At 40.6% G+C, this 12,267-nt stretch overlaps 2 protein-coding genes across 3 annotated transcripts; one reads left to right on the forward strand and one right to left on the reverse strand.

Moving 5' to 3' along the window:
* Positions 1 to 1,482: 1,482 nt before the first annotated feature.
* Positions 1,483 to 2,631, forward strand: LOC108033999 (proteasome maturation protein). Its single transcript, XM_017108727.3, has 3 exons — positions 1,483 to 1,617; positions 1,682 to 1,947; positions 2,364 to 2,631. Exons 1-3 carry the CDS (start codon positions 1,615 to 1,617, stop codon positions 2,497 to 2,499), a joined length of 405 nt encoding a protein of 134 aa, XP_016964216.1. The 5' UTR covers positions 1,483 to 1,614; the 3' UTR covers positions 2,500 to 2,631.
* LOC108034000 (protein PALS2) lies at positions 2,618 to 11,934 on the reverse strand. Of its 2 annotated transcripts, none has more exons than XM_017108729.3 (10): positions 11,576 to 11,934; positions 10,802 to 10,899; positions 6,250 to 6,402; positions 5,292 to 5,726; positions 4,655 to 4,753; positions 4,427 to 4,588; positions 4,154 to 4,364; positions 3,688 to 4,019; positions 3,551 to 3,625; positions 2,618 to 3,389 (listed from the first exon to the last, which is right to left on the reverse strand). In XM_017108729.3, the coding sequence occupies exons 1-10, from the start codon at positions 11,679 to 11,681 to the stop codon at positions 3,213 to 3,215; spliced, it is 1,848 nt and encodes a 615-aa protein (XP_016964218.1). In that variant the 5' UTR covers positions 11,682 to 11,934; the 3' UTR covers positions 2,618 to 3,212. The 2 variants fall into 2 exon arrangements, with proteins under 2 accessions (XP_016964218.1, XP_016964217.1); XM_017108728.3 differs by having other exon boundaries at positions 5,229 to 5,726.
* Positions 11,935 to 12,267: the final 333 nt, after the last annotated feature.

Here is a 12,267-nt window from a genome sequence, read left to right on the forward strand (position 1 = left end):
CCGATGGCATAGTTATGGTCATTCTTATTTTAAATTTATGATTTGCGTTAGATACTTTTGATTATTTTCGTTTATCATTTTGTCAGTTTCTAAATATAGTATTCATTCATTAAAAATAATGGTGATCTTTAAAATTTATATTTATTGAATGTATTTATACACGAATTTAAGCTAAAAAGCTTAAGAGTATCTATAATCATATATACTACCATTAAAAATATACATACATACCATTAAAAATATTTTAAAATTACTTTGCATAAATAAACTGAAAAGCTAGCTCATAAATTAAAGTGGCTTTAGAGGTATTTAAATTCAGTGTTATTAAATTACTTAAAATAACAAATGTATATAAATAACTCTAAATAATAAAAATCAAAACCATTTATTTTCCGCTCAAGTCCATCCGGTTATTGTTTTCATCCGTCTGCTATCGGTTTCAAGTTCAGATTGGATAGGATCGGATCGACCGGAGACAGTTTGTGCCTATTGTGTGCGGGAGTTTGATTAACACAATATCCACTGGCCGAAATCTTTATTAGAGACCATGCACTAATTAGGCTCTGTCGTGTGATTTTGGGCTCGCATTCGTTCGCTTTTGTCACTCGATGCAAATGAATCGCGTCTCTGTGGAGCAGAGATCATAAAAGCCGCTAAAAGGTGTGGGCGGGAAGAGGAAAACAAAGCCCAGAGCCAGCGAGCAGTTCTTTTGTTTATTGAATTGATTAGAGCTGCGTCCGAGCCCGATATATATTTGGAATATTCGTTGCTGGCCCGGCGAGGGTGTAATTAATCACAGCACTCAAGTTCGTCACTTGACCAAAGTGCTAAACGCGCTAATAAAACAAATTTACATAGGCCAAGTTTTACTTATCAGCATGGTATTGAATTAAAGTGACGTTCAGCTGTTGCCATCACAAAAATTACCCTGTCTGGAAATTTTATAACGTTTTGAAAATTGTGGCTAAATATTTAAAGGGTGTTAAATACACCCTTAAACTTCAAAAATGGGTCATCTTAGCAGGGGTACCCAAAATTTAGCTTTGTTTTTAAACATTTGCAATCATTTGTTAAGGGGATCATTCTTAAAACAACTTCATTTTTCGAAGCCATTATACTTTGCGCATGTCTAAAAGTAACCATAAAAAATTAATTAATTGCGCAGGAACTCTCCCCTTAAGCCTATTTATTAAAATAAGTGTAGGTTTTTCGACTTATATGTAGAGCATTATTAAATGCTAAAGTAAGCCTAAATAAAAATCATATTTATAAGAAATGAAAGAAAGCTCTTATCAATATCGGAATTTCAAATATGCCGCCGTTACTTATGAGTATTTGGTTCGAGTCTAGTCTAGGCCACATGTCAAGTAAAATGGGTTGAAACAGCGCTAAAAGTGCTTGCCGTTGTCAATGCCTTGGTTTAAGTCCCAGCTAATCAACTAATCGATAATTTCTCAAAAACGATTGTCTTTTTCCGTATTCGATAGAATCAATGAAATATCGCTTTTGTTCCACCTCTATTTCGCACGGAATTTGTTTGTCATTCAACAAGATTTTTTGTAAATCACTTGATTTTGCTTCAAAAAGCTTGATATATACCAAACTGTATACAAAATGGTGAGTATGTGATGTTGTCTTGTTTATAGAGATGCTAATGAAGTGAACAACCTTTGCAATGCAGTACCAGCCTTCCCTGAAAGTGCAGCCCTCGGAGGTGTCCGTACTGAATGCCACCGGCCGTGTGGGAATGCCCACGGAGGCCAATTGCCTCAACCAACTGGCCCACGTCCACCGGCTGCGCGACTCGGAGCTCAACTACAACGAGCACCAGTACAACCTCAACATGCAGATGCTGCGCAACCGCGAGGGACTCGGCGTGCCCCTCAAAATGGGAATGGAGCGCTTCGCCGCCCGCCAGGTGGGCCGCCTGCCCTTCTTGCAGTCCAGGTGAGTGACTGGTCATCCGCTCCAATATGGCAAGGAACCTTCGTTATCTCGATAATACCATTTGGCTGTGCTCAGAACATTCATAATTCAGGGAAACCCCCTTCTTACCATGGAAAGCACTTATTGCATGGGTACACGACGTCCCCAATCTCTCTTTATTTAACATAATACTCCCCAGAAAAGAAACTTAAGGTTCCCAATCCGGTTATCCAAACATTTTATTTGTCATTAAAAGTATAAAAAAAGAGGGGTCTTTAAAGGAGTTATTAGAACGTTGTTATAGTAAATAAATTATTTGCATGTAATAATAACTTAAAATATCATTTATATACCTTCACATTTGTATTTCATTGCTTAACTTTTTCTTATTAACCATTTATCCACGTATTGATTACTTTGTTATTAATTTCCTGCAGCAACTTCATGGACGATGTGCTGACTGGCCGCGTTGACTCCATCGGTTTCGAGGACTTCATGAATCTTCCGGAGTACAGCGAGCAAATGCGTCAGCCCCACGCTGTCGTCGAGAAATCCCTCGGAATTCACCTGTAACTCTTCTTAACTTTAGTTGCTTAAATGCCTGGCATTCAACGTACACATTCTAAGACTTCAAATTCAGCAAATAAAACTTACTTTGGTGCCCCGGTTAAAGGATAACAAACTGTACCACTTCTTTGAGCCAAATTTATTCGTATTTTATTTGCTTTACTCCACATCAATATTCAACTAGTTCGTTAAACTTACACATTTTATTCAAACAAGTCTAAAAACTACAAGAAATATTGGCAGAAAGGATTGTTGTACTGAGGAGATTCGTTAAAATTATAAACTGAAGAGATATGCATCGACCTAAATCGAAATGTTCGTATAAATAAAACAAAAAGAGATTGTAAAATGGACGAATTCGTTTCGTAAAATTAGGCTTAGACTTAAGGAAAACTGAAGTGTAAACGGAGGGCGCATTTCGAATTATACAACACATTGCATATATACATAATTGATATTAAGAGGGGAAAACAGCAGTAATTGATTTGGAAATCAACAGATGTAGTTTTAAAGCACAGCACCTTCTTGACAAAAACCTTTGATCAGCAGGAAGTAGTGTAAGAATTTTTTGTAAGATTCGTATTGTGCTGCGATTTTTAGCTGCAATTACTGGAATAATCCCTTTTCTTGTGATGATAGGTAATAGATTTTTGTTGTATATACTTTCTCTATATATGCAAGATGCGAAATTGCAGTAACTTATGGGTAGCGTTTCGTTTCTAGTAGATCCAGTTGACAGGCACCCACTGCTCCTCGTGGCTCATCTGGTCCAGAGTTTCCACCACCTGGCGGAACGTCTCGTCGAAGTCCTCGTTGACGATGACCATGTCGAAGTACTTCTCGTACTTGCGCTGCACGAAGCTGCTCTCCTCGACGGTGGCCACCAGGTCGTCGTCCTGTGCGAAAGAGCCATACAAATCGAATGTGTTAAGCAATGTCTGGGTATTCAGGCAGAGGTCTAAGAGGGCTACTAGGGTGGCCTAGGTGCGCCAAGCGGATGAGTGAATTGATCACATTTGATAGGTATCACACTGACTGACTGGTCTGGAAACTTTACCTCATACAACGATGCTAGGGACTCGAGCGTACGGGCGCGTCTGGAGCTGAATCTAATGGAGCTCTGGCGATCGAACTGTGGAATACGTGCGCGGATTAAAAAGAGTGCCTAATCTGGGGGTTCTACGTCAAACATACAGATAGATTCCTATTGGAGCCCGTGGCCCTGCGATCTGCGTAGATGGTCTTGAGCTGATCCATGCCCGGCGCTGCTATAAAGATGACGAATGGCATCAGCTCCTGGCTGTTGTGCAGGATCTTCAGGGCGTTCGGTGCACAGTCCAGGATGCACATGCGGCCGCTGTTGATCACATCCTTGATGGACTGCAAGTGGGTGCCGTACAGGTTGCCGTTGTGCTCGCCATACTCCAGGAACTCGTTGTTCCTCACGGCCTCATCCATTTCCTCGCGGTCCATGAACCAATAGCTCGTGCCGTTCTCCTCCAAGGCGCGCTTGGGGCGACTGGTATCTAAGAAAAGTTGGTAACATATTATTATTTAGTGTTATACAAACAAAGTAGGCTTAAATATCTAATGAAATGAATAGGAAAGGAATATAAGATGCCTTTTCTTCAAGTCAGGCATCTCTATATTTTATACTTACGAGGAATGACGGCTCCGAACTTGTCCACATCGCTGTTGATCAGGCGATTCTTGAGCGTGCGTCTGCCCACTCCAGAGACTCCAATGAGGACCAGGGTTTTCCTGCGGAAGGGAGGCATCCGGGTGACCTCCTCATAGAGCAGCAGTTCCGCCTTGTCGAACTCGCAGTTGGCCACCGACCGGTACATGGTCTTGCGCTTCCGCTTCGAGATCTTTTTTTAAGTATTTTAATATTCAATTTAAAGTTATTTGAAGACATTGTAAACAAACTAACCCTTGTTCCACAGATACCAATTTTGTGAACGTAATCCGCTTCGGGGGCCACAAAAGCCTTGCGTCTCTCCTCCAACTCTTGGGATGGTATAAGACCAATTTTTTCCGACTCGGCGGTAATGTTCTTCGCCTGCCACCAGTTGGGGTCTTTGACATTAATGATCTTTGTTGGGGAAAGATACAAACAAAGGTTGAAATTATTTCATTAAGTTTTTTAATGCCAATTTACCTGCAAAATGTCACCCGATTTGAAGGGCAGTCCAATGTCCCTGCATGGCAGCAAAGAATCCTCCGAGGGATTGTATGTGAACAGCGCACGCATATAGCACTGTTGGTTAGGGAATAATAAAAATATTATTTAAATATATTACAATTTTAGGGCTTGTGTATGCAATGCCAAGATTTACTTACTTAGTTGCAAGCGATTCGATAATTTTGGAGGGAATTTGTTCTAAGTTTGACTTACAAAGTCTTTAGGTTTTTAATAGTGAAGATTATAATAATTGTCCATGGTTAAAACAAGTTTTTTCCTTGTTTTTATTTTAAAGCTACTTAAATAACTGAATAAACTAAAATGGGTATTTAAAGTAAAGCTTTAAAAACACAAATGGAGGGTAAGTAAGTTAAATAAAAATGTAAAATTTAGTAAAATCGATTTAAGTATTTTTTTAATAGTTTCAATTTCATTATTTGAACTTTGTCTGAATAAGAAAACCAAGCAAACACATCTCTCGACTGGTCAAAATTCATGCAAGCAAGCAGCAATCTCAGGGAAGAGTTCCTCAAGCAGACATCGAACTTACCGTCAGCTTCTTGCCCGTCTCGAGGCCCGCGATGCCGTTCTGTTTTACCTGACCCCCACTCACAGTGTAGCGCCCGCTCTTGATCTCCTCGTCCACGTTGGGCCCGATCTTCAGGGTGAGGTTCTCCTTGGCCCGCGACACCTCCACCTGCAGCTCGTCGGGCGAGCGCACGGGGGTGCCGTTCACCTCGAGGATGACATCGCCCACGTGCAGCATGCCCTGCTTGTCGATCACTCCGCCGGCCAGAATCCTAGCCACCACCAGCTGCTTGAACTCGTCCAGCTCGACGGTCAGGCCGAGCGGCTTGTTGGGGTCGCGGCGCAGACCCACCATCTTGATGGTCTCCACGGGCATCTTGGTGCTGAGGACGTCCTCGGTGAACAGGTAGCCGCCCGATTGGCGTTGGCTGGCGATCTCTAGTTGAGTGGTGGATCCACCGGCGGCTTTCAGTCGATGCTCGTAGAGCGCTCCTATCTCATCATGGGCGCGCAAAAGGGCCTGAAAGGCAAATATGTTAATCAAATACTATCAGAAGCCTTTCGATTTCGAGTTTATTATGGTTGCAAAAAGATCCGGTGGTTAAAATAATAAATATTTCAAGATTACGCTAACGCCCTAAACATCCTCATATTTTTGCTGACCTAACTTAGTCATAAAGACATCATTTCCGCATTAAAAAGTTTTGAAAGTGCTGTATAATGCAAAGTTCTAAGAGATAGGATCCATTCAGGAAAATTTTGAAAATAATTTGGATTTAAAAAATGCACAGAAAATAAAATTTAGGGGTTTATCTACATAACATTAAAAAGCACTCCTACTAAAACTGTTTCTTCAAGTATAGATTACAATCTCTTCGGGGATATTCAAATATTATACATCGAAGGAGTGCAAGAACTCAAAAGGCTAAGAGATACATCAACTGAAGGATATCCTTAGATATAATTTATCAATATACCAGATACAAGATACTCTCAAGTGAGAGTGGGGAAAGGCCTCCTCGGGGACTTTCCTTGCCACTTACACGAAAATGCGGTTGGGCGAGAAGCTTGGCGAGCTCTCGCGACTCCAGACGCCTCGAGGGTGAGAACTTGCGGATGATGTCGTCGCAAATGGGCTTGTTGTTCAGATGAGCGGGCAGGAACAATGGCACTGGCTGCGGCTCGGTCGGATTCAGCTGCAAAGAGACGAGCAGTGAAGACTTGGTCATGTACGCCTAATTAAATTCTGGGCCTCGTCTGGGGCGTGCCTGCCCTAGGTCAAGTTGTGATGCCTCGGGCTCAATTGAGTGAGTGCGTTAATTGGTTCAAGCTTTTGGGCAGCCCCTCCATCTGCCTTTTCCCCCACGAAACTCTGCCGTTTAACCCCTGGCGAACTCTTCGCTGACAACAGAATGTGCGGAGTCTTAGGTCACAAATTGGGTCGCTTGCCATTTGAATTTGGGTCGCGTGGAAAGTGAGTTTGCTGCTTTAATTGCACGTAATTTCGTCTTCCGGCGTTACTTGTTCCCTATCCACAGCCCTTGCTGTTCCCTCGCATCTTGTATCTATTATTTGCCCCCTGGGCCGTTTCCGCCCACGATGGGAAAGTCATAAAAACATCTTCTGAGTCAACTGCGAACTCATGCAATATTTATTGTGTATTTAATGTGGGAGTGCTTTTCTCTTTGGCTCTCTACAAGCTGACGAGAAATACTATCTCCGGAGAAGTGATAAGCGAAAGGCGAAAGAATGCATTCTCCATAAGAACTCTATTCTGGGAAAGTGCTCCGTGTGTTTGCCTCGATCAAACTGAATGGAATGTTGGGAATGTCAAGCTACACGGGAAGATTTTAATGCAGATCACTTAAATGGTTTACATTTAGAGATAGAAAGTGTTTTCATGTTGACTTCTTTAAAACCTCAAGATATAGATATGATATCTTTGAAGAGCTCTCCATTTTATAGATGTTAATCCTTTTGCTTACTTATTTATATGGTGTAAATTTAAAGATTGAAAGTTGTACAAGATTGATTAGTCATAGGTCTGATTATATATCTTTCAGATACTTCCTTATCTCTAAAGAGTTCTCCATTTTCCTATTGTTTATTTATTTATTTAGCTTTAAAGGGCTTACAAATAAAGACTGAAAGTTCTGTAAGTTCTTGGGGTATGATTATAAATCTTTATAGACACAGGCTTGTGCATATCTCCATCTCTGAAGAGCTCTCCAGTTCTTGGGTGACTAATCCTCTGTTTATTTACTTATCGAACAGTCGAAGATCGTATTTCCGCCGAGTTCTATGCGCTTAACTTGGGTTCAGCCCCTTTTCCGTGTGAAAAACTGTGAGGAAGCCCCACGCGACAGACAATCCCCACCCATTTTTCTCGCACACCCACAGTTGTTATTGATACTCTGGCTGGGGCTTTCACCTCCACTCAGCAAAATGTTTTCGTCATGACAACGCCAGTTTAAAATTGCCTCAAAATATGAGGTACCGCAACAGGTGCTTACTAATTAAGCAAAGCGATAATTAGACACACACTCAAAAAACACGTAAACAACTGCGTGAATTCATTTTATTTTTTCGAAGGCCAACAGTGCCGCGAAATTTGTAACCCGAAAAGGTAAAATAACTCGATTAAGTTATAAGTTTTTAAGGCCATTACGCTTTCAATTACACTAGCAGTGGGTAATATTTTTATTTGACTTTTATATCTGTTTTTTCTTTAGTTTTGGAGCCACTCCCAAAACGCTAGTGAGCGCTTAGAGCCAAGAGCGAGCGGCTATATCGGTGTGCAGCTGGGAGAGCCTCTCTTTGGTGATCGAGAGTTTCAAAACTTTGGTGGTGTGGAGTTTGGGTTTTGGAAATGCCAAAACATGGCCAAGACGGCTAACTGTTGTTGGCCAGGTTACAACACAGTTCTCGGCGACTGCGTCATCAATTCAAGCTCGGAAAAGCTTCTCGCAGCGGGGTTACCAAGGCACTAGCACAACACACTAATAGCTGCTCCAGTTTTTCGTTTTAACGCTATTATTGATTTGTTTTTTATTAGCACCTTTGGTTGGGCCCTAAAATTCACATGGTTTTTCAATTGATTTTGGAAAAGCGTTTGCAGAGAGAGAGAGAGCGAGAGAGAGAGCGTAACAACTAACTGTTGCCCTTTGGCTCAAAGCGAAGCCGCCCCGTTTAAGCCACGCTCACACACACTGCTGCACCAGCACCAACACAGTCAAGCCCCAGTGCTCACTCAATCGAAGGGGCTTTAACCGACCGAAGCGCGCGTTTAAACCGGAATCTGAACCTCACCTTAGCACTGCTCGCAAGTAACTGACTCACAAGCTCTCGGGCCGAACGGCGCGAGTTAGTGAGCGAGCTAGGGCTAGCGCTGCCGTCTCTCTCTCGCTCGCTAGCCTCGTCTCTTTCCACCTCTTGGCCTGCCGTGTGAAAAGCTCAGAGCGAGCCCAGTTACAACTGTACGCGGCATGTTATCTGCCTGTTAGCTTACACTTAACAGTGGCTTAAAAGCATAACTTAAGCTAACAGTCCTCTGTTTCTGTTGAAGGTATCTTACGGATACAAATTGGAAAAAGGCTTAATTTTACATCAAAATAATAAAGAAATATATTTATTATTTAACATTAATGAAACATATTTCAATCAAAATAGGAACAGGTATACAAATTAACATTACATTTTTATTTTATTATAAAATTGAAAAAAAGTGTAACCAAATAAAAAGTTGAACACAGATTAAATTAAAGTTAAATTATACAATTTTAGAGATTTGGAAGTAAATGTATTGAAAATTTTACCATTTCATACGATAAGAAGAAAAGTTTTAAAATATAAAAAATACTATAAAGTATTAACTGTTGGAATATACATTGTATAGGGACCATATGAGTTAAATTTTTAAACTAAATAGAAAAAGCATTATTTTTGAAATCTAAATAATCATTATTTACAGATCGTGCACATATTTATTATTCTAGTACTTTGAAGATTGAAAAGAAAATTATTACGAATTCTTTAAAAATCTTAACAGCGTTTTAATCTCATTTCAATCTTGGCCGCTAAGCTTTCCGCTCTTTCTCAGGCAGTACGAGTATATGTTTCTCGTGCTCGTACTCCCAACCGCAGCTGCATTAGTAGGCCAACAAGTAAGCGCTTTTTGTGCATCGTTTTCGAACTCAGGTAACATAAAAAGCGTCGTGTTTACGTTGGAAATACATTTTCAAACCGGTTTTCTTATTCACACTCAAATACACACCACTTCTTTGGGGCGTTGATGTCAAAGAGTTGACACGGCGACTTGTGCGGCATTTTATGTAATCTACATAAAATGGGGGAGTGCTCGAAGGAGCGGCGACGACAGGAGAGTTGGGGTAATCGAAATGGGGACTTGGAATTGGTAAGGGACACTTCATATTTTCTTATCTCGCGACTCGTAGGCTTAATTACTTTCACTGCCTTTCTCAACAGCCGCCAGCCGCAGCATGAAACCACAATCGAGTGAACCTGCCCAGGAAAATACCTCGGAAAATGTTGGATTCTAATTATCCGCGTCACGCGATGTCGCTTTCCATTACATTTTCTGCGCGTTGGCTGGTTTTGTTTCTGCAATGCTTGTTTAAGGCGGTAATAACTTTCGTCCTAGGCCCATTAAGTAGGAAAATAATTTTGAAATTATTTACTTATTAAATAAAATTTGTAGTAAAAGTTTAATTCTCGTTGCTATTCCTCAAGGTTGGTACTCCACAAGAAATTTTAAATAGGATTTAAAAATATAATTTAGGTTAATTTTAATCAGTAATGCATGTTTATATGATTTTTAATAGTAAATATATATGTATTATTGAAATAAAAAATACTTTTAAGTTTACATTTTTTTACTGAGTCCATAAAATTCGATATATGTAAACTCAACGCTTTCATAGTAAGTTTGCGTGTTTTCCGCATAAACAGCTAGCATTATTTACACATTGATTAGGCTCCAAACTTTCGGTCAGAAAACAACGAATTGGTGTTAGAGCCAGAAAATGTGTCAGGTCAAGACATTCCCACTTCAGTGGTTATATCACGATGATCTAATAAAATCTCTTACCATCTGCATAACAGCCAACTCATCTGCCGAGGCAATAGAGGTCAAGTTTAGTGCGAAAATACACAAGAGGGAGGGCATAAAAACGACTCTGCTAATGGGCCATAATAATAGCCACAAAGACAACAAAAATGAAAAGCAATTGAAGTATCTGACTTAGCCGAGAAAATCATTTTTTACTCAGAAGGATTTGGCTTTTTTCAGCGCTGGTGGGAGGCAAAGAAAATGATGTAATAAGGAAAGCAAACACACGCACAAATTGCGGCCCGGAAAATTCTATGTAGACCGAAAATCAGCATGCAATGCCATCGATAAAGTAAACACAAGGGGCAACTGTGTGTGTGTGTTGGTGCCGATGTGAATGGAAAATGTGTGGAAAACCGTATGCGCAATTTTCTTATTGAGCAGATGCTCGGAGGCGAGTAAGTGGGTCAGAAAACGTACCGAGTTATTTCACTCGACTCTGCGCCTATGTGTTCTGGTCTACTTACCATCAGTTCCTTGTGGGGCGCGTCGGGATTACTGCGCAACAAACCCTTGAGGAAGATCTCGTCGTGGTCGGACAGGTCCGTGGAGTCGCGGAAGGCGGCTAGAACGGGGGGAAAGTGTTTTAGATAAGCCACAGTCGTAAAATGGCAATCGACAGGAGATGAAGTGACAGTCGTTTTGGCAGCTTAATGTTAACTTTCTCAACAGGGGAAAAAGGGCGCGTCAAGGATCTTTGAAAAGGGATTGTTGGGGTTTTTAAAAAAGTGTATTTTTAATTTATTTTTAATATAAAATATAATTTTTTTAATTCTTCAAGTCAAGTTTCATTGATACTATTGATACTAGCTTACTTCTTTTGAAGATTAAATTTTATTTGTCGGTAGATTTCTCGAAAAAAATGTATAAAAACGCTAAACAAGTTTAAAGACTTTTTGTTATGAGTATTTAATGGTTAAATAGAGAAAGATCTTCTAAGTCGAATGCAAACAGGTTTGGCCAGAGATTTAGGCATGCCTAATTTTCGACAATATACAAATAATAATTAAGCTTTTCAATACTGAACAAAAAATCAAACTATTTTATGTGACTTTCAACAGAAAATTAACACCAATAACCCAACTATATATTACTTTTGTTTTCTTTAAATGATCTTATATGGAATATTACTACAAGTAAACGTTTTCTGATGAGGTTTTAGTTTCTGTAACTTTAATATATAATATTTTAGGGTAATTTCCCCTATAGCGACCCCCTTTTCGGGACACCCCTGCACGAACCGTTATCGGACGTATCGTCCTCGCCATTCACTTTGTTGTTGCTGGCCAAGAGCTCCACTTTGTCCTGGCGAGCTTGGCGTCGCGACCGCGCGCTCCACCGAACCATTTCGGCAGAACTGGGAGGTGGCCAAAACAGAGCACCCGAACTTGAGTAACACCAAGGAAGTCTCGTGTTTTGGGCCAAAAAAAGGGTTTAGCCCCTATGTCTCGGCCATATGCTTAGCCACTTGAACGCAACTTGTCTTCGCGTAATAATCACTTGTTGTTATTGTTATAAACAACGCCACGAAAACAACAACAACAAGCACGCGCGAGAAGAACGAACTCCTCCGCCAGGGAACAGCAGCCGACTTGTTTGAGAGAGAGAGCGAGTGTAACTAAGTAAAAACCGCCTTTGTTGCATGCTGCCAAAATCAAAGCTCCAGTGTAAAGCTTTTGCAGGTGGAATTTTAAAAGAAGTGCGCCTATCGGTTTTTGAATATTATTGTTATCGGCGCCAACTCTGTAGCTTAAAGGCGCTTTCCCCATTGATGAGTTTGGTCACTTTAAAATGAAAGCTAAGTTTTGTTCTTCCAAAGCTAGCTGGTAGGGGTATTCCCTTCACTGTTGAATTGCTGGTTTAAGCTGTTTTAAAATTTAAAGAGACGTTCAAACAATTGATGAACATTTCTGTTGAAAGTTTAGCCATTCAA

The sequence above is a fragment of the Drosophila biarmipes genome, chromosome 2L (assembly GCF_025231255.1).
Source record: "Drosophila biarmipes strain raj3 chromosome 2L, RU_DBia_V1.1, whole genome shotgun sequence".
In the NCBI taxonomy this organism is placed as follows: domain Eukaryota; kingdom Metazoa; phylum Arthropoda; class Insecta; order Diptera; family Drosophilidae; genus Drosophila; species Drosophila biarmipes.

What these genes read in the sequence shown, in the direction of transcription:
- LOC108034000 (XM_017108728.3), bottom strand. Translation starts at nt 11,681, where the DNA reads ATGGTTCGGTGGAGCGCGCGGTCGCGACGCCAAGCTCGCCAGGACAAA. An exon ending in TTGGTATCTGTGGAACAAGG is followed by an intron (nt 4,365 to 4,426) that starts GTTAGTTTGTTT and finishes ACTTAAAAAAAG; the next exon opens with ATCTCGAAGCGGAAGCGCAA. An exon ending in GCTCCAATAGGAATCTATCT is followed by an intron (nt 3,626 to 3,687) that starts GTATGTTTGACG and finishes CGTATTCCACAG; the next exon opens with TTCGATCGCCAGAGCTCCAT.
- LOC108033999 (XM_017108727.3), top strand. An exon ending in CTGCCCTTCTTGCAGTCCAG is followed by an intron (nt 1,948 to 2,363) that starts GTGAGTGACTGG and finishes AATTTCCTGCAG; the next exon opens with CAACTTCATGGACGATGTGC.